The 25,082-nt window shown below is 40.5% G+C and overlaps 1 protein-coding gene and 1 long non-coding RNA gene across 2 annotated transcripts; one reads left to right on the forward strand and one right to left on the reverse strand.

Moving 5' to 3' along the window:
• The first annotated feature begins 17 nt into the window (after positions 1 to 17).
• Positions 18 to 24,744, forward strand: ALG14 (ALG14 UDP-N-acetylglucosaminyltransferase subunit). The gene is made up of 4 exons (XM_074596945.1): positions 18 to 651; positions 3,784 to 3,935; positions 8,794 to 8,916; positions 24,359 to 24,744. Exons 1-4 carry the CDS (start codon positions 66 to 68, stop codon positions 24,587 to 24,589), a joined length of 1,092 nt encoding a protein of 363 aa, XP_074453046.1. The 5' UTR covers positions 18 to 65; the 3' UTR covers positions 24,590 to 24,744.
• Positions 15,090 to 19,447, reverse strand: LOC141747148 (uncharacterized). The gene is made up of 3 exons (XR_012588617.1): positions 19,246 to 19,447; positions 17,150 to 17,357; positions 15,090 to 15,283 (listed from the first exon to the last, which is right to left on the reverse strand). It is a non-coding gene; the product is annotated as an uncharacterized LOC141747148 (long non-coding RNA).
• Positions 24,745 to 25,082: the final 338 nt, after the last annotated feature.

Below are 25,082 nucleotides of genomic sequence, written 5' to 3' on the forward strand. Positions count from 1 at the left end.
AGCCGACAGACAGGGCAGGCGAGCGGCAGGGAGAGCTGGCTCCGCACGCAGGCGCGTGGAGGCCCATGGAGGCTCCGGTACTCGTCTACCCCTGCTCCCACGGGGGACATTTCGGAGCTCCGCGGACTGAGGAGTCCTTGAGCAGGCAGCGACGGCCGGTTCCTGCCGTTGTCAGGGACAAGGGACAGCTGTCGCCAGACAGGACACAGCCGCGGCCTCTTCACATCTCCGAAGCGTCTCACATTTTATTACCGCGAACGCGCATCACACGCCCGCAACCCTGCGCCCACCCGCGCCGGGGACAACCGACAGCGTGTCCCCCCCCCCGGCCCGGCCGGCCCCGCCGCCGCCGGCCCCTCAGCGCCCGGCCGCTGGGGCTCCTACCGCCGGCCCGGCCCGCTCTCCCGCCGTCACCGCAACCCCTGCGCGGCGAAGAGACGCGGGGAGGTTTGAGCCACGCCGGCCGCCGTACGCCGGGAGGTGCAACCGGACGCTTCTGCACGGGGCGGCGGGACGGCTCCGGCCGCGCCATGGAGCTTGTCACCCTCCTCCTTCTCCTCCCCTTACTGCTCGTCCCCTTGGCGTTCCTGGCGAGAAGGCGCCGCGGCCGGCGGACACCTCCCCTCAGGCTCCTGGTGGTGGCCGGGTCCGGTGAGTAGGGGTTGGCGCCCGCGGGAGCAGATTGCTTCCGCAGAGCGCCGGTGGCGGCCTCCAGGAACTACAGCTCCCGGCATGCAGCGCGCAGCGAGGGCCGGCGCAGTAGTCGCCGTCGTACCCTGGTGCATGCCGGGAGTTGTAGTCGCGGGAGTAACGGGCCGAGGGGAGGCCCGCCGCCGCCGTGCCTGCGCACGGCGGTTCCCGGGCCCCGCCCTGGAGGCCGCCGCCTGTCTTTGGGATTTTGCCTTCTTGATTTGAGTAGTGTTAAGCTTCATCTTTATTTGGGGCATTTCAACCTTATTTATGTCTGACGCTATGGTTTCTGAACCTTTCCCTCAGACAGCACATGCACGTCGCCAAAATCCTTAACGAATATACTGACTAAAACTGTTGCAGGACAGAGCTGTGCAGCTGCTTGGTCTTCTGACAGAAAATTATTGATGGCGATTCAGGGCAAGGCCTTCCAAAGATTGGTACACCCCTTACATACATGCCATTTCGTAATAATTTTACCCAAATGGTGTTTCTGTGGTTTATTTACAAGAGTCTCTCATGGGTCTGTTGGAGGCAGTGCCGTTGTCCACATGTGCCACCCCGCACTAAGGACACACACACATCTGCCCCCCCAGAATTAGACTACCTTGAAGATCTGCAGTTGACAAATCCAGACAGGCTTTGATTTCATCACCTCAGTATCCCTGTGGTTTTTGTGCACCGACTAATTGAGCAATAATCCCAGGATCTTTCTGCAATCTGAGTTTTACTGGCAGTTTTAGAATTTTTCAGGTCATCTTTACTTCCAGCAGGGCTGGAAATATGCTTGTTGTCCTTTGCTCCTTTGGAATCTGGTTTGTACATATTAAAAAAATACATTCACTGTACATAAGCTTGGCCGGTGAAATAATTCATAAGTCAGTTAAGACTGATATAATGTTCAAGCCTGTTCTCTGAGACGTTTTTGAAGTAGGAATCTCCTGCTTTTCTGTGAATATTCAGATGATTGCATTAAAATTTGTGAAAGCTTCGACAAACCATTGCTCATGAGGATAAGCCCTCCAAAAAATTTGAAAACTTTGAAAATTTGCAGCATTTGAAAAATACTGCATGAAATTCTATGGAAAGGTGGCAAACTCTCGTATGTAATGCAGCAGCGTAGCTCTCACTGCTTGTCAGTTGTTTGCCACCTAAGTGTGCTTGACTTGTATAGCAAAGGTCTCCTAGGAGGCTACTGATACTGCGCAGCAGGGGGTAGTAGGAATGCATTTGGTTTACTGGTTTGGTCTACAGCTTCCAGCTGAGTAAAAAGTAACACATCCAGTAAATGCTTATGCACATACTTATGGGTGCAGTTTGATGTTTGGCCCATCCAGCCCAACCGATAAAATGTGCGCTGGCTCCACTTTACTTATGCAGAAAATCTTTCCTCTCTCCTCTTCCACTGTTACAGGTGTTCCTGTAGCTCCGGTTCAGCAAACACAACTGACAAAAAAAATTAACCCTGCTCCCCAAAAACACAATAAGTACACCCTCCCCTTCTGTCCAGTTTAGTGCCAATTTAGCAACCTGAACAAAGTGACCTTGCAGTTAGAAGGTTGTCAACACCCGTTCAAGGGCACTGGTTAAAGCACTTGGCTGGCGCTGGACCATTTCTTCTGTGAGCACTCAGCTTTTACACTGGCATAGCTGCAGGGTGAAATTGCTGTCTGCTTGATTTCAATATTGTGAGCTGGGATACTGCAGCCCCTGCTCTTGCAGGTTGTAGGACTGAACACTTGGTAGGGTCAGTGGGAGAGCTGCTCTCAGCCAGGTCCTGTCCAGATTCATTTTGACCATTGCACCATGGCTTCTGAGTAGGGACTACAGTATAACTACATCAGTGGGCAAGGGAAGAGCTACAGATGTCATCTGTCTGGACTTCTGTAAGGGCTTTGATATGGCCGTAAACAACATCCTTCTCTCTAAATTGGAGAGGTATGGACTCTTGGTGGATGAGTAATTGGTTGGATGGTCGCATCCAGAGGGTAGTGATCAATGGCTTAATGTCTAGATGAAGACCGGTAAGAAGGTGTCCCTCAGGGCTTCATACTGGAACCAGTACTGTTCAATATCTTCATCAATGCCATAGACAGTGGGATCAAGTGCCCCCTCAGCAAGGTCGTGGATGACACCAAGCTGAGAGGCAAAGTTGACATGCCTAAGGGAAGGGATGCCATCCAGAGGGACCTGGGGGACAAGCTCCAGGTCCAGAGAGACAAGCTTGAGAAGCAGGCCTATGTGAACCTCATGAGATTCAACAAGGCCAAGAGAAAGGTCTTGGAGGCGTGGAGCTCTGGAGTCCTTAGCACAGGAAAGACATGGACCTGTTGGAGCGAGTCCAGAGGACAGTCACAAAGACGATGAGAGGGCTGGAGCCTCTCCTGTGAGGACAGGCTGAGAGTGTTGGGGTTGTTCAGCATGGGGAAGAGAAGGCTATGGAGAGACCTTATTGTGGCCTTTCAGTACTTAAAGGGGGCTTATAAAAAGGATGGGGACAAACTTTTTAGCAGGGCCTGTTGCGATAGGACAAGGGGTAATGGCTTTTAACTAAAAGGAGGAAGATTTAGACTACATATGAGGAAGAAATTTTTTACAATGAGGGTGGCGAAGTACTGGAACAGGTTGCCTAGAGAGGTGGTAGATGCCCCATTCCTGGAAACATTCAAGGCCAGCTTGGACAGGGCTCTGAGAAACCTGATCTGGTTGAAAATGTCCCTGCTCATTGCAGGGGAGTTGGACTTAGATGACCTTTAAAGGTTCCTTCCAACCCAAACTATTCTATGATTCTTTGCCCAGTTGTTTCTGCATCATGTACAGGATGTTAAACACAAATGTACTTCTGTGTGATCCTGGTTCAATCCCATTTAACTGAAAAGCTTCCATCAGTATGGCTTCGGTGGGAGCTGAATCGTCTTCATGGTATTTAAACAGTCTCAACCATCCTTTAATTGAATCCTCTGCTATCAGAAGAGTATCACTGATAATAGTAGTACCAGTAAGTTTTAAAAGGAAAAGTGACCGATACAGTTGAAAAAATTGAGAATTACAACATTTTTCATATACTAACTGCAGTTTATTGTGTTTTTACAGGTGGGCACACAACAGAAATCCTGAGGTTACTTAGCTGTTTGTCAGAGTCATACTCTCCTATACATTATATTTTTGCAGACTCAGATAAGATGAGTGAAGCTAAAATACGTGCTTTTGAACAAAAAAGGGCTGAAACATTCTCCAATTCCAAGGTAACTTGTTAAATATGCTCTTGTAAGATAAAATTATCTTAACATGACATTCTAATTCAAGGCAATTTGAAAGTGATTCTTTAAAAGGGTATTTTTAAGATCAGCAGGTGCTTTTGGTTTTCTAGGTATTGATAATTGCTTGCACTAAAGTTCAGCTAAAGGTGCTGTTCTTTACATTTAATGTTTCTAAAAGTGAACTAAATAAACACTATTGATTAGTGCTGTATTAGAGAGACACTGAAAATTCAAAGTAAATATACCTAAGTATACCAAAGTAAAAATAGCAAATGCCATTCTTGCTACCAGTTTTCACTACCACATTCTTTACTTTCTCTTAAAATGGTCTTTACCTTCTGTTGACATGTTAGCCTATTTAAAGCAATGAGAGAACATAATCGTACTCAAAGTTACTGTACAAAGAAGGCTATCTCTTGCTCAAGAAAAGCATGCTGAAAATAAATCTTTCCTAATTCTGTAAACCAGCTAGCCATTGAAGTGTTATTTGTAGCTATAAAAATACTGTGGCAGAAAAATGGTGGGGGTTTTTCTCTTTAATTTTTTACTTTGGCATTTTGCTCAGTGACATAATGTATTTCTTGGAAAGAAATAATATCCAAAAATGTTTTATCTAAGAAAACCTTAGTTGAAATTGTATTATTTTTGTGTGTTTCCAGACTGTGTTTTGGTTGGATTTTAAAATTAAGCATTAGTTACACATTTTAAAAGTATGCAATACCTCTTAATGTCAGCGAGTTTTCTGGTTGATGACCTGAGCAAATGCTGAACTCCTAAAAATCATGAAAAAATCATGACATATCTTGTTTATCTTTTTTATCAGATGTTTGCTTGCTTTGAGCTAGTTTGCTGTATGATTAACAGACAGCAGTATGAGCCTGGTGATTTATCTGTGTTATCTGATGTCCAGTGAAATGAGTAGAAAGATTCTATTTTTTTGTTTAGAAATTGGAAAAAGTACAATGGAAATGAATGTTCTGACTACAAAAATCTTAGTCCTTCTGAGCAAGTAGCACAACACAGAGTAAATTAATTATTCAGGTGGTATTGATTTCATATGGTGCACTTCTGACATTTCTGTTGTCTTCAGCAGCTCTACTGGGACAACAGGTTGCAGGACTCGGTACCAATGATTATCAGAATAAACCCTTTTAATGTAAAGAAACTGCTGCTAAGGTGAGCAACAGGCTCACTTAGGACTAACATCTTTAAGTTTGCTTACCCTGCTTTTGCTTTGGAAGACAAAGGTTCCTTGCCCACCGCAAGCTGCTGAATCAAGTGGGGATGACTTAGTTTGAAATGGAATGTGGCAGTCTCTTCTCTCATTGTGCACCAAGGATGAAAGTTTAGTAAAGTGACCAGAAGTATTTCCCGTTCATAGAAATCTTGTTTGGTAATTAGTCATCCACACGGTCATGCTCACTTATCTGAAAAAAATGTCCAATCCTTAATTAATAAGTTTCTTAAAAATACATATTTTGAATATTAAAGGATTATGCAGTTTTCCACTAGTTCACTTATTTTTGCTAAGCAGCTTCCCTTTTGTACCCTCTCCAACTGCTAACAGATCATGTAGTTATATTTTCCTTCAACATTGAAAGCCAGAGGAACATTTTTGGCTGCATCTGAGTTTGCTGTCTGGATAACAGATGCTCATTTTCCTGCGGTCATTCTTTTTCCACTGAGCAAAAATATTTAGAGTGAAAATGGAAGATAAATTTTAGAAAGTAAAGGTCACATGCCTATAACATATATTTGCGAACTTTCAGAGTGTTCTTTCACGTAGTATGTGTTTTGTCAGCGGGGATGCTGGAGATCATCAAGCATTTAAAAATCATGTGTTAGTAGCTTCTTCCAGCTTTGAATAAACAAAAGGGAAAAGTCTGAATGTTTCAACCCATGGTCATTCCCTCCCTCATCTTGTCAAGGAAGTAAATTTTTCCAGAACTAAGGACTGGACAGAAGACCGTTTACAACAATGACCTAAGAGAAAAATCAGTGTACATATTTAACAAATTCTGATGTAAAAAAACACAAATATAATCAATTTCTCTTTTTGATCTGTGGTCTAGCCCAGTTCTAAAAGCTTCAGTATTCAGGGAGAAGGAAAGGAAGCCAGAATGAGCATCTTGCTTACAAGAAGTAAAATGCTGACCTCTACCCACTAAGTCTCTTGAAAAAAAAAATCCAAAATGCTTCCTATGAAGTGTCTCTGGTCCTGCTTGCCCCTCTCTTCTCTGTTACCCCCAGCCTGTAACCACAACTATTCCACATGGATGCCCCCAGAGCTGTTACTCAGGGAACCTTCTGCTCTCAGCCTAGAGAACCCGCTTCAACTCCTGCCTACCTATTCTAGCAGCAGAGAGAGAGCTTAGATTTGTTGACTGAAGAACAGGAATTCTTCACTGGATCTTATACCCCCCCCATTTGTCATGTCTGAGATGAGCAACTAACCTTTACATAATGCTCGTCTGACCGCATGTTCTTTTCCATTTTACGTTTCATAAGAGATGATATGCTAAGAAATCTTGTTCCTCAGCAGGAAAAAGAATTACCTAAATGCAGTTTCTTCGCAAGCATTGCGGTATATTCAGTTGAGCATATTATAATAATTCACAGCAGTGGCAATTTTCCACTTACTTTTCCTTGCATGCTTGCAAAACAACAATATTAACTGGGTAAAGGACTACATCACTGGTTTTGAAATTTCGATACCCAGCGAACCATTACAGAGTTGCCAGTTTGGAACATTTGTCTTCAAATAACAAAAAAGGTTTCTGATTTTACTAAAGTTGTAAGAAAAAATAAATGCAACAATATGACACCATAGAAGATAGGGGAGCAATTTGTTTCTAATATCAGACATACTAGGCAGCTTTCCAGCAGAAGATGCAGGAGGTACCTTTGTCTGGAATACTAATGGTACTCCATCAGATGAGAGGCTGGGATTGTAGAAGCATCTGGCAGTGGCTTTTAAAAAAGCAAAGAAACAAAAATCTGGTTTTGTTTCTCAGTTTAATATTTAAGTGCTGGTTGATATGTGGGCTGAAGTCCTAACATATGACATAGACCTTAATGTGCAAAATTTCAAGCATGTTTTTTGAAGAGCGCAGGTAAAATCAGTTTGATCTTTACTTGAATTCTACAAGTAAATTTCTACTTTGATACCAAGTTTTGCTGAAATAGGGTTTTTTATGATGAAGAAAATCACATACAGTTTTTTGGCAAATGCTGTTTAACACCATTCTTACAGAGAAGGGAGCATCCTGAATAGTTCCACTGAAACCCAATCTGCCTAAAACTACCTTACGCATATTTCTTGCGGGACTGAATACTATGCAAGGGTCTAAACTCCACTTACAGCATTTCTTTTTATCACCTGATCTCTTCCAAAGCTTTAAGATAGAGAGGCAGTGATAACAAGGATCCTGCTGAATGGGGGGCAGGGGGCATGTTTATTTTTCCATATTCTGTTGTCAGACTAATGCAATCAGTGTTTCAACACCTGCAAATAAAACATAAAACAACCAGTTCCTAACATCTGTTAATGCCTGCTAGCCATCACCACAATTAAAGAATCTTATCACAATGAAATAGGATAATTTCAGTCATGAAAATTAACTTCATATTCTGCATTTATACCTGGGTTGGGTTTTTTATTTTTTCTATCTTACATATTCACAAAAAAACCAGTTATTGCTATTCAAGAATGATTTGTAGTTTGTATTTACTGTAGCTATTGGCAATATAATCTTTCCTGGTCACAAATCACAAGGGCTAAGCCATGACAATTAGCAATGGTATATATGAAGTAACTGGGCAATTTACAGTATTTTAAACGATATTTAGAGTCTCTCACTCCCAATATGAGTTCTGCCAGAGCAGTAATGATCTGGTGTCCCATATGAAGCGAGATAGTGGCCATTGTCCAGTTCTAAACAGTACCAATGCCAATAAACAGTGCACTTCAGCCATTATATGTCTTTCATTTAAACAGCGAAAATTTCATTGTCATCGGGACTGCCTTCTGATGTAGCAATAGTTCTTAGCTTTAGTTGCTTTACGTCGTGGTAAAAGCCATCTGTGAAGAGTGCAGGAAGCCTAACTACTGCTAACTGCTTACAGTGTTCTGAGACAAGCAGAAAACATCTGAGTTTTATTAATTTGATACCTTTTACACAGAGTGAGTAATTTCTACTTTTTCCTAGAACAAAGGAAATTATTTCTTAAACTTAATTTTTATTTAATGATTAGATGTTCTTTCCTGCTTCTTTATGCAAATATTTTGCATTTTGAATATGCATCTTGAACATATTTTGAACACTCACTGAGTACTCCTTTAAAGGATAGCGATATTTGCTGTTACATTTTTAATAGTACGCACCGGACGTTAACTGAGAAAACCTGTTACATTTTCTCAAGTGTGAATCCACGAAGAATTCGAGCAGGCAAGAGACAGAAGAGTCGCGGTGTTTGGGTTGTATCTGATCGGACCTAGACTTGAGCCTCGGTGACCACGAGGTGGGGCACTACGTTAACATACTGCGGGTGAAGCTGCTCCAGACGAGTTGTTTATTAACTTAGAAATATTTTAAAGTAGCATTAGAAGAGATTAAAAAAAATAGATACAGAGTCCTAGGATTTCATTTTACTTGATTGCCAAGAGTACTAGGCACGACACTGAATAAGGCATCTAAGAAAAGGCTTCCTACCCAAACATTTCAAAACTAGATTTTAAAAAAAATTTTTAAAAAGTTGGCACAGACAGATCTAATAACTCTATAGAAAGAGAAACAACATTCTTAGAAAAAATAACAATTCAGCTTATCATCCTCTCTTGCAGTTCACCCTTGATCGCATTCCCAGAAGCCGTGAGGTTAGACAATCTTGGACCTCCTCTGTGGTAACGACCCTGTACTCCATGCTTTACTCCCTTCCTTTGACCTACAAACTGAAACCAGATTTGGTAGGTAAAGTAAACTTTAATTTATTGAGAACTTGCTAATGTGCATCATAAAGGCATTTGGAATATCAAAACATTACAGACTGTATCTCATATGTATGCTTACAGTTCACAGAAAAAGTATTTTTGAATGTTAAATTAAAGCTGAAAGAGATATATCAGCAATACACCAAGAAAGAGAGAACGGGTTGCACTGCTGGTGAATTAGAGTAGAAAATACCAGTTTTCCCTCTCAAAGTTTGCAGGTAATATCAGAGAGCCTGTCACTCCCTCGTTAACGCTGGTAGAACTAGCACAAACAAGGTTGCAGGTTCTTGATAACATCTCTTCAGGATTGCAACAACACAAAGTGTGCCTGAAAGCCTGGTTTTCCTGTTGGCTGGTCTTGCTCCTGAAATGGTATGACCAGTCTGGAACAGGCAGGTTCAGACCAGCAGAAATATATACAGATTCAGTTCTTCTGCTTACATGGACTTTTCAGCTACATGCATATTTATTTAGCCTTTGGGTGACTGACATTAATTATTTCATCTAATGACAAAAAACATCACTGCTCCTCAGCACTTTAGTAACTTTACCAAGCTGTTCACAAAACCGCACTCTCATCTTAATTACAACACTTAATCAAATCAGAAGCATTCAGGGTTGTCAGGTTACAGAACTAAAATAGAGACAGCCGATCAATGAAGTTCTGCGTTAATGCAAGACTCAAAAGGTACTGCATTGGACTCCCAGGTTTAAGTCCTGGAGTTCCTTAAGAGAAATTTAGATTAAAGCTGGATTTTTGCTAGAGTTGTTGTCATCTTAAGGAGTCAGTTATCCAAACTTGAGGTTTTTTAAAAAAGCATTATTCTAGCAGAATTTCAAATTAATATTTTATGGGTTTTAAAATATTTTAATGAAACCTGTAAAAACTTGTGCAGTTATATTTTTCATAATTTAGCAGCAGCATATATACACCCACAGAGGGTGTTTCTAAGCAGACATTTTCTAGCCCTCACTATGAGCTGTACAGCTAATTCTAAAGAGGCTCATACGTATTTGTGAAGTTTTGAATATTTTGAGAAGCTGCTGTGAATAATTTGATCTCATTGGCTTCAGTAGTACTCGTCAGTTCCTATCAGATCAAAAGCTACTTGCTTGCTGGAGTTTTCAGAGCAGCTTAGTGTGCAGAACAACAGAAGTAGCTTTTTGCAGTTCTTGTTTTTCAAGCCCATTCTGAAAACTGGAGACAAAGTTGTGAGGGAGGAGGAGATGGCATACTGTTCTTTTTACAGTGATTTTAATTTGGGGGTACAAATAGTAAAGGGATGTTTACATGAACCAGACATCTTACAGCAACAGTGAGTAACAAATATTTAGGAGTCACTTTGCTACACTGATGGTTTCATTTAATGTAGATATTTTTTTTAACTTACTATTGCAAAAGAAATTGACGGGAAAATCTCAGTGTGTATCTTAATATATGACCAAAAGCACCAACAGGACACATCATCGAGCAGGAAGTCACTAATCTAATTACATGGTTTCTTTGTTTACAACAGGAATTTAAAGTGACAGTGGGATTTACACGTAGAATTATTAGAAACGATGTTGGAGTTGATAAATTGTGATAACCTGTTAAAAGCCTAATGCATTTGAAAAACACTTGCCCTTGTAAAATTAAGAATACATTTTAGCAAGGCCTCTAAGCCCTTCGTAGCATTTAAGGGAAAGACCATCTCAAAATGCTGTCTGAAGAGTTGTTATCCATGATTAGAGAAGGGCTGGAGGGGAAGGTGTTACCGATTATTTTTTGGCCAGGTGTACCATCATCAACCACAAAAGCAGCTGGTATTGCCACTGGCAGAAGCCTCTCTGGTGCTATGCTGAATCTTATACCACTTGAAAGCTGCTTGCATACTACTACTATTTGTATGTATATCTTAGTTTAAGAATTCTGTAAAATACAATAAGTCAGAGAGCTGTAAGGTTTCTAAAACACATGTCAAAGGAGAGTGATTTGGGGATTAAAATGCCTCACATTGCCAATGAAAAGATTCTGTGTGGTATGTGAAGCAACTGGTAAAATTAAATTGCCTGTAGAAGAAAATGCTTGTGGTAAGCTACAGCTACCCCTGCTCTTGGGAGAATGTAATGCTTAGTAGTTTAAAGAGCTAGAAAGGGTGGGACAAATGCTAGCATTTACAGGACTCATCTATAACTTTTGGCATGGAAATCAACACCCGAGTTTAGAAACAAGCACAGTATTACATCATGCTGAGAGCTTCATCTTTTTAAACAGTGGAGCTTAGGGGTACTGTCCATTTTCAGTCAAGCCAACTGTTTTTGTTTAACTGCAGGAGGGAGAGACAACTTTTAAATGCTTTCAAGTCATTTGTACGTTTGAGTGATCCCCAAATCCTTACAACTTGCTTTTAGGCTTGTCAGAAGTGTGTGCATGTTTGAAGGAATGACTGAAGACTTCTCCAGACACCCAAAAGCTAGAGAAAAGCAGAAATGTTGCAGCTGCAGTTTTCAAGGAATGCAGGACAAGAGAAGTACTGCAAAGGGAGCCTGAAGGGAGCACCGGTAGGTGCACAAAAGCAAGATTTGGAGCAGATAGGCTTAGGCTGGCCTAACTAGCATATCTGTGGAGCCAAAATAGCTGTAAAGGGGAAACGGCAAACCTAGCTGCACAGGAGTTATTTTATATGTGCTTATTTACATGAGCACTGTGTCCTCTTTGTATCTCACACCGATCTTCTGGCAAAGCTTCTTAGTTTACTTTGCATGAGAAAGCAGTTCCATCTAACCCTTCTTCAAGATAGTAAGTTCAGAAAGAACTGAACAGCTTCCAGGAGACCTTTGCTGTCTTGCAGGACTTGACCCACACTTGAAATGGGCCCCCAGAGGGTTTAAGAAATGTAAAAGTTAGCTTAGTTGTTCAGTTTGAGATCATCTTCAAGAGGCCCGTTTCTGAGTTATGGACATCTGTGCTCTGCAAAGTTAAGTCCCTTTAGGGATATTAAACCACGTAACAAAATTAAGATGTCAGAAGTGATGATCAGCTTTGTGTTCCTGTAGCCAAGAATTATAGAAATATAGGTGTCAGAGTGTTTTGCGGGCACATCTATGCTGGGCTGTTTTTACAACATGCCAACCTTGGATAGGCTTCCTGTGCAGAGGCCTAAAATTCCAGGAAAGCAAGGCTTGTGCTAGAACACTCTGCCTACACCTTCCTGCCCCCAGAAAAGCTTTTAAAACCATTCATCGGTTGCAGCCAGATTTAATATGCAGTCATGGCCTCAAAGACTGCAAATTCCTACCATGAAAACAGGCAGCTAGTCATAGAAGAGAGACTTTTATTGCCTTCATTGAGAGAAAGGATGAGAAGAAACATAAAACCAGTATAAGATGTTAGAAGATTGACCATCTGGGGAAGGATGCAAATCCTTCTTAGACAGTTATAGAAAATTAGACAAGCTGCACAGAGATTTTTCCCAAAGACAGAGAAAATTAATGAATTCTACATAGATTATTTGATGTCCAAGAAGGAATAAACTAATGTTACAGCTTTCCTATAATATGCTTGAGTCAGTTAGTAGGTACAAGTTCAGAGGAAACCAGCCTTAAGTTCTCTTGCTGCTTACAGAACTATTGTCCTTGTCTCTAGGCCGATTTGCCAACCCTGAAACCAGGTCTTTAGGTGATCTAGCCCTTTGGCTGGGTCATGAGTATTCCAGTCATTCTGGTTTACCTGAGATTCAAACTGAAAACAAAGGATATGCATGCACCACGCAGCAAAAAGCTGTAGAGAGGTTGCATCCAGTCCTTGTTTTCAGCCATAGGTGGGCTATGTAATCAGGTCAGTGATTTGCACTCCGTTAATGTAATTAAATTTCACCTAGAAATATGCAGAAATGGTGTGTAAAGCTCCATTCATTACTGGATTGTGTATCTTGGACCCTTAGGACCAGACTTTTTTTTTTTTTTTTTTTCTCCTTTTCTGAGGCCACTTCTCAGCAGTTCCAACTGCCTCAGAGTTCTACAGAGTCTGGGATAAACAGGTATTTTCAGATCACTGCTGTTTGGAAAAGCCTGGGTTAAATCAGGCAAAGGCAGCAGTCGTTCCACATTAGGGCCTCCTTCCCGTGGGAAGTCTGTAGTAAGAAGTTTACATTTGCACAGCAAGTACAGCAAGCTCTGCTGTCGCCCTCCCCGCCAGCTGTCAGCTGAATGGCTCTCTCCTTTTTAAAACTTCTTTCTAGAAGCATGAAACCCACACAGCTGATTATGCTTCTAGGAGTCCACCAGTTCTTTTATGACTGCATATCCCATCACACTCGCCTGGTCCCCCAACTGGTTAAATTCACAACAAACTTCTAGAGTTGTTACAGAAGCGTTCACACAGTAAGCTATATGAAAGGAGATCATTATTTCATTTAGCTAAGATTTTCCAGTCTTTGTGCCCTGCCCAAAATGTCTTAAGTTCATAGCACTTTAACAAATGACTATGACAAATAATAAGTTATTGTCCCTTAAATCACGGTTCTTATTTGAATTTTGTGGAAAGCTACAAAATCTGGGTGGTGGCATTTTTTCTCTATTCACTTCATAACAAGCGAACTTTGTATAATGCAGTATTAAGACTATCTGGTGCATTCTTTTGTGCACTGAATCTTTCCCTGCTATTTATAATTCTTTTGGATCAGATTGATTTTACAGTATGTCTGATCTACTATTGTTCTTCTAGGATCAAAACAGGAAAGAGAAAGAACATCGGATTAAGACCATCAGTGATACAAACTGTGTAGTATTAAAAACAAAACAAGGTTAAACCATCCAAATTTGTGTTTAACTTCTCAATGTTAATGAAGATGAGAGTCTTAGTCACCCCTTGTCTACCTTGCGTGCTGTGTACAGCTACCCTGCAGCCTCAATGTAGAATTACTCTGCTGAGCACAGAAAAACCTCTAAAGCTATTCAAATCAGTGAGTTTAAAGCCAGGTTGTAGCTCTGCTCTTTCTGTGACTGCCAGTTAGATGTGCCTGTAGACACTACATTTCAGAGGGATGATACAAGTAGCGGTAAAGATGAACTGAGATCTTAGCTTAGATTTAAGCAGAGTTTAAACTAAAGACTGATTGCTCTTAACTCATCAGCCATCAGGTTCATTATAAACCTAATAAACATCCTGGTCACGCTTCCACGTTTGTTATAAAGCATGGTTTCAAGTAAACATTCTCGCTAAATCTGACCACTGAACTGGGCCACTGGTATGCAAATACAGATTGCTAACACCTCTAGGTTTTGCATTGTGAAGACATTTCAGGCAGGTATTGATGCGGATTCTTGCTATACCAACTGCAGTGATTAGGCAGTAGTCTCAAAGATGTTTATATACATATAAAATATCAGTTTTGTCTAGCCTAAAATAACACTTTCAAGTTCTAGTTAAATGAATGCTTGACTAATGAAAGACACATTGAGATTTGCAATTAAAGACTCATTTTAGGCTACTGTTAGTAATATGCATGATTATAGTTAACAGTCTTCAGATTTAATTTCTCCTTTCCTTTTGAGTAGGAGCAGGCTACTATAATAAGCAGTACTTTCTGTTATCAGGAGATGACATAAGCCCTTATTTTTAAATAGGCTTTAAAAGGTTAGATGTTATTTCTCATGGTGCTCTGACCAAGAGACTTTAATCAGGTTCAGACTCAACCTAGGTGACACTGAGAACAACAGCAGCTTGCTGAAAGACAGCTATTACCTAGTGTTTGTAGCTACAGATGTAGTTCGGTAACTGCCATTTCATTTACTTGGCAAAAGCCTTTTACTGAATTGTTTTATGACTTTTTCATCTACACAAAGTCAAATTTCCTTTGCTTCCTACTAATTTACCGGCAGCAATAAACCACATGCCCACTCTGTGGAAATATAGGTAGGGAGTTATTTTATTCTCCAGCCTGCATCTGCCTTGGTAATCTTGTTCTTTTTTGACCAACCTTCTATCCATCTCCCACAGTTTCTCACAAGACTCACTGGTACCACTATTTCTTGACACAAACTTCTGACACAGATCATGATGTTTGTTTGGTCCCACTAACAGTCTGGGTGTTAACTTAATGTTTTGATAACCAACACTAACATTCCAACAAACTTGAGCATTAGTTCCACTTTCATACCTGTCATTTATTATTATTTTCAACTGATTGGTTCTATGTTGCTCATTTCACATTTGGCAGCTAGGCTGGGGAGTCTGCTGAGCTCACATGTCCCATTCTGCTTCCACATACCTTCAGAAGCATCATACGGATGGATGGAAACATGGAAACTACCACTTGAAAGATCTTTTAATCCCAATGACAGACCTGCCACCTTTCACCTGAAATAAAGGGACAGTTAAATACAGTGCCTAAGGTTAGCGTCATCAAAAAAAAAAAGAAAGACAAACTTGCATGTTTCTTTATGCATCCAAATCTAGATTCTCGAACTTTCCTCACTAATCTGTTGCCTGACTTCTGAGACTCTTAATGACCCCAGTTATCTTTCTTTTCATCAGTAAAGCCTCTAGGCATACCCAGAAACAGACCTGAGCTGTTTAAGTCTTTACAGTGTCAAATAGCCACAGGCATAGCCCAACTCCTGAGCTCTGCTGAGATTCAGAAACTAGGAGCTTCCCTCGCTACTTTGCATGTGGATGCTGATCCACATCACATCAGCTGGGCCCCTTCCCTTGTCTCTTGCCCCTGAGGACACTGGGCTGGTAACTCGGGGCGGGTGGAGAGTCACTAAATGCCTAGAAGGCAAAACTGACAATGCTCTAGTGCTGTTACAATTAAATCCTGTTGTTAAATCTAGTTCCTAGTGGTTTTGTGGAACCTCTCCTTTTCTCCCATAGAAAAATCCACTAGTTAGGATTTTTGTCTCTCTCTCCTCAAGCTTTCATAAAGTGAGAGCTGCAGAAACAAGGGAGTTGGTGATGCTTCCCAATATATTTCATTCTATGATGAAAGTAATACTCAGAAAAAAAAGGAAAAAAAAAAAAAAGTAGTGCACATCAGAAACCCAACTGCACAGTGTGCTAATTTAAGCCCTTGCTCTTCCACTTCTCTCTTCCCCATTCTGGCATTTGCTGATCTTATTTATTCTAGTTAGGTAATCTGCCTGTAGGACCACACATGTCCCTGCTTGTTTTGAAGAGCACCTCACCTACTGTGTGTATTGTATGATAATAACAACAGGAACCATACCAACAAGGTACAAGAAGTTAACTAGAAAGTTTTGCATGGCAATGCTACAAGCTGCTCACCAGCCTGAACACAACCTGTTGCTAAAGAACACTATAACTATCCTTTTGCACCTCTGATGATTCAAGGGATTTAGGCAGTAGAAGATGAAAGGTTACCCAGGTATAATTCAATTCTACCTTAATTGCCTGATTTACATCAGACTACACGTCTAGATTTTTTTTGTCCTAGCCTGCTGCAGGTAAGTTCAAACAGTGAATAGGGTCTGAAGTTTTATATGCACCGGTTGTGGAGGGAAGTGAACTGGATAAGATCTTCATTATTCAAAAAGAATAAGCCAGTAGGTAGTTTAATGACCTTTATATTGTTCAAACAGAACCTGAAAATCTTCTTTCTCCCCACCAATAGCAATAATAAGGAATTGTTGGAAAAGGTTCCTGCTTTTTTTTTTTAAAACCTTAAAAAAAAATATTTAAAATTCTAAGCTAGTTTTCCTCGAGGTTTAAAACTTGAATTTTTAGACATGCTAAAGAGCTAGACCAGCAAAAGATTTAACAAGGACACTCCCTCTCACATGCTTAAGTATTTCGGCTAAAGACAAATCCCTTTCTGTCTTAAATTCTCAGATTTCTCTTGTTTTTCTGATTACCAAATAGATTTATATTCCCTAGAAGGGATCTTATTTCTATCATAACTGCATTACCTCCATGTAGATGAACAATGCATCTCTTGAAACCTTTTAGAGTTACTCATTTATTTATTTATTATAAAAAAACAATTTTTCTCTGTTTGCCATGCAGGCTTAAGTTGCCATGAAAGTTACTAGCAGAAATTGATTCTTAATGGATATGGCCTGCTATGTCTGAACATATTAAAAAAAAAAAACAACAATTCTATTTAAAAGAAAATAGCATATATGTTTTAGCACATACATTTTATCTTATTCTCAGAGTACGCTACTGAGTCAAAATGCATGCTAATAAAAACAATACTCTCCATACCTGGAGATCTTCACTGAGAAGGATATACAAGAATGTTGATGCATCCTCTGTGAGGAGTAAATTATTGTTTTCCTGGTCTTAAAGTAGAAAATACTGACATTTGAGAAAGTAAGCACTGTGCCCCAAATCCAGTGGCAAGTCCACCGCGGAACTGTGAGTACAGCCCTGGTTTCTTGACTCTCCGGGCTTGCATCTTAGTCATGAGCTCCTAAGGTAAATATATTTACAGTTAAAATTTGGGGTATTTGTTCGCTGATGCTTTTGTTAGTCTAATTTTATAGTTAAGGCATCTCCAATATTAAGAGAGCTGGTCCTACAACTGCAGGGGGTGCAAGGCTTGCAGTTTATTTCCCACAGACTCAGGGGCTGTTCGGGATACACCAAGCATCCAGCTGCACCAGGTCCTTGGGAATCACGGGGCAGGAAATGGGAACAGCTGAGACGGAGAAACCAGATTAGGGCTGCCTTTGTGGGTAGCACTCAGTACTTCTGTAGGTGATGGGAAAAAAGTGTTCAGCTGGATACTTCACCTTACAGGGCATTAATGGGAAGTTTTCAGAAGAGTAAGATAATACTAAAAGCAAACAGGAGCTGATGAGCTCATGAGATGCTGTAATTTACATAGCAGAATACAAGTTAATTCATTGCAGATTCTCGCTGCTTGAGCCACAGAAACAACCAACCTTCCCCCAGCAAAACAAAAAATTTGCCCTTACGCTCCCAAATCATAAAAGGCAATAAAATCCCGAAATGCCAAAACCCCTACCTCCTACCTGATGAGTACAGAAATCCAAAACTAGCCCTGACATAAAAATGAGTATGTTGTTATGATTTTTCTTTTGGTTTTCCTTTCAGTGTCCAAGGTCCTCTACTCAGCTTTCACTAAATGTGACTGTTCAGTTTCCCTGTCACTGCAATCATTCTCTGCTCCATTTCCCTTGTTTCTGGAAGATCCTTCAGGTTATTTTACAGTCAGATTTGCACTTCCATGAAGGAGGCTTTCCCTGTGTCAAGATAGCGTCTTCTGCCCCGTTAGTTTTCTGTAACTGTATGTCATTTAATTGTGTTTATTGTTACTTCTGCTACCTTTGTGAAAGGTTTATTATTTTTGTCTGCCATTGTTTCTAGAATTTCTTAAAGCTCATTTTTGTGATGTTTCTATGTATTGTAATTTGCTATGGCACTTCTTTTCTTTTTGTTATGCAAGTCCAGCTACCAACAACAAAGCATTTGGGTGTCTGACATCAACTAAGAACACGTGATGAAAATCAAAACATATAATGCACAGATTGCAAGCCCTTTAGCTGCTTTCTCCAATTGATACATTTCCTTGCTGACCTTTGAAAACTCATTCCAAGGCCAGAATTCACTTTGCCCAGCAAGGTGGAAACTTGTCAAACTTGGTCCAAATCAAACAACTTCCTGCAGAAAATACCTTTGGCTGAGGAGTTTTGTCATATCAATAGACCTGAGCTGAGTGAGCTTGGTTTATGCTCCTCCTTTTTCTTGATAGGAGAATTTAACAGATTTGTTTGGGTTTTTTTTTTGTTTTTAAACGAAGCCTTATTTGCAACAGGCAAGCTTTTTTCTTAAGTCTCTTCTATGAGAGTACAGCAGTACAGTCATGTTTTAAAACTCCTTTTTTCCTCTGTACCAACTTCTTTTCAATTGTAATTCAGATTGGTTTCCCTACTTCCTCTCTCTTCCATGCTTCTTTTTTTTTATCCCCTTTCCTTTCCTTTACCTTCCTTAAAATATCAGGAACAGCTATTCAAATTTCCTTGGCTTTTCTGACAAACCTCAGAGATATCTTCTGGGCTTTCAAATCTTAACAGGCTGAACACTTACTTTTTGATCCCAAGTGTTAAATAGTCATTGAAAAACTGAGTTTTAGCAGGCCAGCAAAACCACAAACAAAATAAAATAATTAATCAATTACTGCTTTTAGGCCCACACCTCTTTCTGAGAAGCAGAAAATGCTTAATTATTGGGTTTTTTTTTCCACATTGTTAAAAAAAGTAGGTCTGTTTATTTACGCAAATACAAAGATCATGCAATTAACCCTGCTTGGGTCGGTTTTGTATCACTCCACTTACCTTTGCCTCTTAGTAGATCTTTATCAGCACCGTCTATATCTTCAGTTGTTTAACACTGCGGGGAAGGCAGCATTATCAGGACTAAGGAGGCTTGAGTGATGTCCTAAATATACTCCAGGAGGTAGCCCCAGCGCTGAGGAGCAGCGCAGTCTTCAGCTCACATGTGCACATCACCCTGCAGCAACAGTCAACATTCCCACACCATCAGCCTGCCTGGCCCCAAAAAGCTGGGCAGTTTTTCTGCTCTTGTCCAGGTGGCAAAGGCCAATCTCTGTGAAAATCGTTAAGGAGAACAGCAGGTGTTGACAGTTTCTTGTGCAAAGCAAATCTCACATTAGTTTTCTGCTAAGCTTAGGGAGACTTATGTTGTCCTCCCTTTGATTGTTGTGATGTGGGAACACAAGCAGTACTCAAATACTTGCTCATTAAAGATACACGGCAAAGGTGTGTTTACGTATTTATGAGAAAAACTGCAAGTTTTCTGCTTTACTCACTTTTGTTTTAACCAGCAGCTTGACATTTAATCCCAGTGAAACTGTGAGCTATGCTTTCAGTGTTTTAGCTGGTAAATGTCACTCTGCTACAGTGCTGCATTCACCAACTCCAAAGCAGCTTTTATCAGCAGTGGTGCTATGTGCCACTGTTCCCAGAGTGCCAGACTGCTGGCTTAGCTTGTTTTCTTTCAACAGCTGTAGAAAATATCTGAAACAGAAAGCCAAGAACTAGTCCATTTTTATATAAAAGTGATTAACAGGAAATTAGATTTATAGAGAGAGTTGCTAAGTATAAACATTGTATTCTTATCCTTTAGTTTTACACCTCCATTGATATACAGCTTGATTAGTTCATCGCACTGTTTAAAAGCCTGGTTACATTGAATTGGTAGAGGATTTTAGTATGTAGGGTTTATAGGCCTAGCTGTGAAGCCAGGCAGCCAGTGAGCCAATTTAACAGTTAGCTGGATCATACAGCTAGTCGGCAGCAAAGTCGGATAGCCCGGTGACCGAGAAAGTCCTTGGGCAGTTGCAGCTCGAGAGGTCACAAGGGTGACAGAAAAATTGTCTTTGGCCCCTTCTTTCCCCCTTTCTGCTGCCACAGTGAGGAAGGCTGAACCAAACAAACTAGAGAACTTCAGAGACAGGCGTGCAATGCAAATATTCTACAGGCAGCCTTGTAGCTAAAGTAAATAGATATTGGGAAACACTTACCCTTAACAGCCAGTTGACCTTGTAGAGGCCCTGGTCCTTTCTTGCGCAAAAGATACCTGCTGCTTCTCCGCAGCACGCTAATGAGTGCCACTGGATTCCCTGAGAAATACTTGTATTCTGCTGGAGGGGGGAAACAAAAGCCTTGGTCTTTTCAAGGTGGAAGACATCAATCATTCTCCAAAATTTACTTTTGAACGGTGTTTTGAAATTCACTAGTAGGACAGCTCACCTTCTCTTACATGTTTAAGGAAGGCTGTAGATGATTCAGTTCCTTTCCACCATCAAAAAGTTCATACACTGGCAGGAGCTGAACAGCAGCATTTCTAGCTTGCAGATTCCACAACGGTTCCTCTTCTTTATAACCTGCATACTTGTTTTCTCAGAAGTTTCCCCCGTATTCCTGGATGAGTGTATGATGTTGGACTCCAAGCAGCAGGAAGGCTGGTCTCCCTTCTTGCTGACAGTGTGAGAGGGAGTAAGTAGGACTGGTCAGACCGGATTTTTGGAGGGGAATTGCCACTCCAACACGTGAGCAACTGCACCAGTTCTAGGTACGACATGTCTCTAGACACGCACTGAAGGTTAACTTAAGGTTAATTTTTAATGATCAGGAAGGATGATTAATGGTTCTGACTTATAGATCACAGCCCCAAATTCAGATAGGGATCTGTTTGTCTGTTGGCTTCAGCAGGTTTATACCAGAATCTCTTTCAGGGGATAATTCCTAAACCCAAGGATGTTAGAATAGAAACATCTATAGTGGGAGTATTTTATGGGCGTTTTGCATACAGAGATCCTATAGAGCCACATCTGCTTTGTCTTGTTTGAGCCAGGAAGTGTGGAAGGGGAAAGAGCAGAGGACATGAGTTAGGAACAGATCATGGTTTTTTTAGAGATGACTTGTCCATAATTTTCCTGATCCTTTTTCCCACATGCAAGTGCTTTTCCATGAATCAAAGGGCATCTGAGAAGCAGCTTACAAGTTATCAATGGTCGGTAGAAGGTATAATGAATGCATTATATCAAAACCTGAATATAGTAAAGCTATTTTTTTTATTATTTTAATTTTGATTATTGCTTTGCACCTCAGCAAAGTATTAACAGCAACTCAGTGTGATCTTTAGAGCTACATGTAGATTCATAAATAGACCTATTTACTATTATTTCATTACGTGATCTTTTGTGAGTACAGTTAGTTTGGAATTCATTCTAGCATTTACCTTTGTGTGTGCATCTAGACACAAGAATACCAAATACCAAAAAGACTAGAGTTGCTAGCCAAGTTTAATGAAGGGGAGAAGTAAGTTGAAGCGTATGGCACAGTGGCTTGATAAAGAGCATGATTGTAATAATCCAGCTTTTTATACCTGTTCTACCATTCTCAACTCAGGAGAATATTGGGATGTCTACCTGACCTTAATCATATCTGTGATCGGGGGTCTTTTTGTGTCAGAATGTGGAAAGTAAGGGACCGATGTGAAACTCTCTCCTTGCTTTAGCCAACTGGGTTGAGCTCTCATAGCAGCTGGAGGCTGAAAGAGTGCTGAGGCAGTACGAGTCCAGGAGGACAACAGGTGGAAGGACACATGGGAATAGGGATGCAGAGGGAGACGAATACCGGAGATCACAAAGAAAACCAGAGAAGAGAGGGCGCGTGGGAGACATCTCAGAGGGCTGGGTCCAGTACAGAGAAACGTCGAAATGGAAGACACCAAGGGAAGAACAGGGGAGTGCGACAGAAAAAGGGCTTGGGGAGCCATGAAGATGAGACAATGCTTGTACTCCAGGGAGCTCTGCTCAAGGAAAGGGAAGGTGGAGTTCCTGTTTAGCAGTAGCGCACATTTTTATCTGTCCGCTTAAAGCCGGATTTTTAATCTGAAATCAGCAGTCAGACTGAATATTCAACTCACAAAAAAAAGTGGTAAATAATTTTTTGGACTGTTCCGGTGCTTCTCACACACTTGTCTGAAACAGAGCAGATTCTGTAGCAGCGACGCTGGTGGGGTCTGCCTGCAAAGGCAGGAGAACACTCCAGGTTGTTTCCTATGCCTATGTTTATACTACCGTAACAAATGTTATTACAAATAGAGATACCTAAACATGCTTTAAATTTAGATATCAGTAGCCATGTACCAGTAGCAGAATCAACATCAGTGCAAATTGATCCAACTTGACAAGAAATAGGGCAAAATGCATGGTTCAGTTCACAGGTGTGGAAGGATTTCTTTGAAATGCTAAAAGGCGGTGCCTGTGGTTGGTGTATGTCCTTCTTTGCCAAGCCAAATGTATAAAAACCAGATTTTCATTCTCAGCAGATTGTAGAGTAGCTTTTAAAGTCCCAGTATGAAATCCGTCCCGTACTTGAAATCCAGTTGAGGAGGAGGTTTGAAACCATAATATATTACTGTGTTTTAAAAAAATACAGTATGCAGCGTTGGTGTGTTTGGCCTTTTTACTTCTTAGCTGTATAATTGCTAATGTAAAAGAATTACACTGTTGCAATTGTCTTATACAAGTATTTGTGGCTGTTGATACCCTAAAATTTCAAGATTAAAACAGTATAAAGCGTGTTGCTTGTAAGGGACCTTCAGAAAATGTCGGCAAGTCTTGCATGAATAAATAGTACATTTAAGATCAACAATAAAATCAGAATAATTTTGCGTACGGTATCACATTCTGTTAATTCTAGTAAGAAAACACTGCATTATGGTCATCACATCTCCAAGATAGATTGCTGGGGCCATCTTAAAGGCAAAGGAAAGTACAGGAGAGAGAGCCTGGACCTCAGGAGCACCAAAGCTGCTGCTGCTTTTACCTGAGGCAAGGTGCTGTGAGACAGTTTGTCAATGGGATCTGGACATGAAGCAGGGAAGGAAACATTCTCAAATGTTTGCTACAGCCCTGAAACAGAAACTGGGATTATTTTTTTTTCTTCCCCCACCAATATAGTATCTTTCACAAGCTGGTGAAGTTGGAACAAAAAAATGTGAGTTCGTAGGATATAGGGCCATGATTTTATAAAAGAACTCTTTATTTCCATGTAACCCCCCAGCTGCACAGAAAAGTGCTGATTACATGGTAGTAGTTAAATTTAGTAAGAAATTCCTTGCCTGAAATCAATTTTGATGCCTAAGCAGAATGCCTTGTATGCCCTGCTTTAAATCTTTTAGTGTTAAGCAATCTGGTTTTCAGTTTATCAGTGTCTGAAATTGAAAGACCACTTTCTTTTACTGTTATCATTTATAAGGGAATTTGAGATCCTCTGCTGCAAGGAAATGACACGTAGTTACCAAAACACCTTCCTTCTGTCTGCTTTTTTCTATGTACTAGTGTTTATTAAAAGAAAAAAAAAATTCCAGTCATGCATATCAGCTAGTCGAGTCTGATGAAGGTCCTAATTCAGCAGCTGAATTTTTGCTGAACTCTTAAGTGTTTTGCTGACTTAAGCCAAAGTTCAAGAGGTTTATAACTGGATCCCAGGTTTAGTAATCCTAATTAAACTTCTTTGGCCTTATTATGCCTTAATCTGTGCACAAATCTCATGATTGATACAATGCAAAGCTGTGACTGAGAGTGGAAGCTGTTTTAGTTGTACACACACGAGTCAAGGAATTCTGCTTCCTTCATAGAAAGTAACGGTGCCGTCTCAGAGCTCCTTTCCTTCTCCTTGACGTGTAAAGAAAGATGATCTTTTTTGGCAGCTACTTTGAAATAATGTCTCTTGTTTGCCCCATTCCCCCTACCCCCTTTTTTTTTATATTCACCTGCCTCTTCTGTTTTTTTAAAGTATCTTTGGAAATATTTTTTTTTGTAAATGTAATGTTGTGTGAATATACATGCTTTTAATTCTTTACTGTATGAAAAAACTCATGGTTTACTTTTGCAAAATGTTTCATCTCTTTTAGATACTGTGCAACGGACCAGGAACATGTGTTCCTGTCTGTGTATCTGCTCTTCTTCTTGGGCTTCTAGGAATAAAGAGAGCGATCATTGTGTATGTAGAGAGCATCTGCCGCGTGGAAACTTTATCCCTGTCTGGAAAGATTCTTTACTACTTTTCAGATTACTTCATCGTTCAGTGGCCTGAACTAAAGGAAAAATATCCCAAGTCAGTATATCTTGGTCGAATAGTGTAACAACAGAAGACAGGCTTTACCTAAAATAAACTCTGCAAGCTCCTCAATGAAGAAATGCATTCATGCAGCAATTTATTTTCAAGGGTTCCTGTTAAGAAATTAGGCTGGTACTGGAAAAGGAGACAATAATAAAGATATCTCTATTTTTAAGTACATTTTTGTGTAGTTGTATTTATTGCCATCATGTAGGTCTGTTCACCAATACCCCATAATGGCCTTAAGTCTATGCTGTCTCTGTTTTCATCTAATTTTCCTGCTATGTGAATGCCGATTTTTGTCTACAAATAAATATGGGAATTTGTATGGATTGTAACATTTCCTGTAAGGAAACTTTGTGTAGTTTTCTAAATTGTAAGAAACAAAGTCTTGTTCTAGCACAACAGACTTTATTTCCTGTATGCTAGCAGTGAAGTCCCTTGGGAATCCGTAGAGTATAAAGGAAACAGTTATATTAAGTTGGCTTCATGACAGTTTGTACTCTACAGTCTTCCAA

This window comes from Larus michahellis, chromosome 8 (assembly GCF_964199755.1).
Source record: "Larus michahellis chromosome 8, bLarMic1.1, whole genome shotgun sequence".
Classification (NCBI taxonomy): domain Eukaryota; kingdom Metazoa; phylum Chordata; class Aves; order Charadriiformes; family Laridae; genus Larus; species Larus michahellis.

Bases quoted from the DNA above. Each gene is read 5' to 3' on its own strand.
- ALG14 (XM_074596945.1), top strand. From the start codon at position 66: ATGGAGGCTCCGGTACTCGTCTACCCCTGCTCCCACGGGGGACATTTC. The intron at 652-3,783 runs GTGAGTAGGGGT...GTGTTTTTACAG, and splicing joins CCTGGTGGTGGCCGGGTCCG to GTGGGCACACAACAGAAATC. The intron at 3,936-8,793 runs GTAACTTGTTAA...CCTCTCTTGCAG, and splicing joins AAACATTCTCCAATTCCAAG to TTCACCCTTGATCGCATTCC.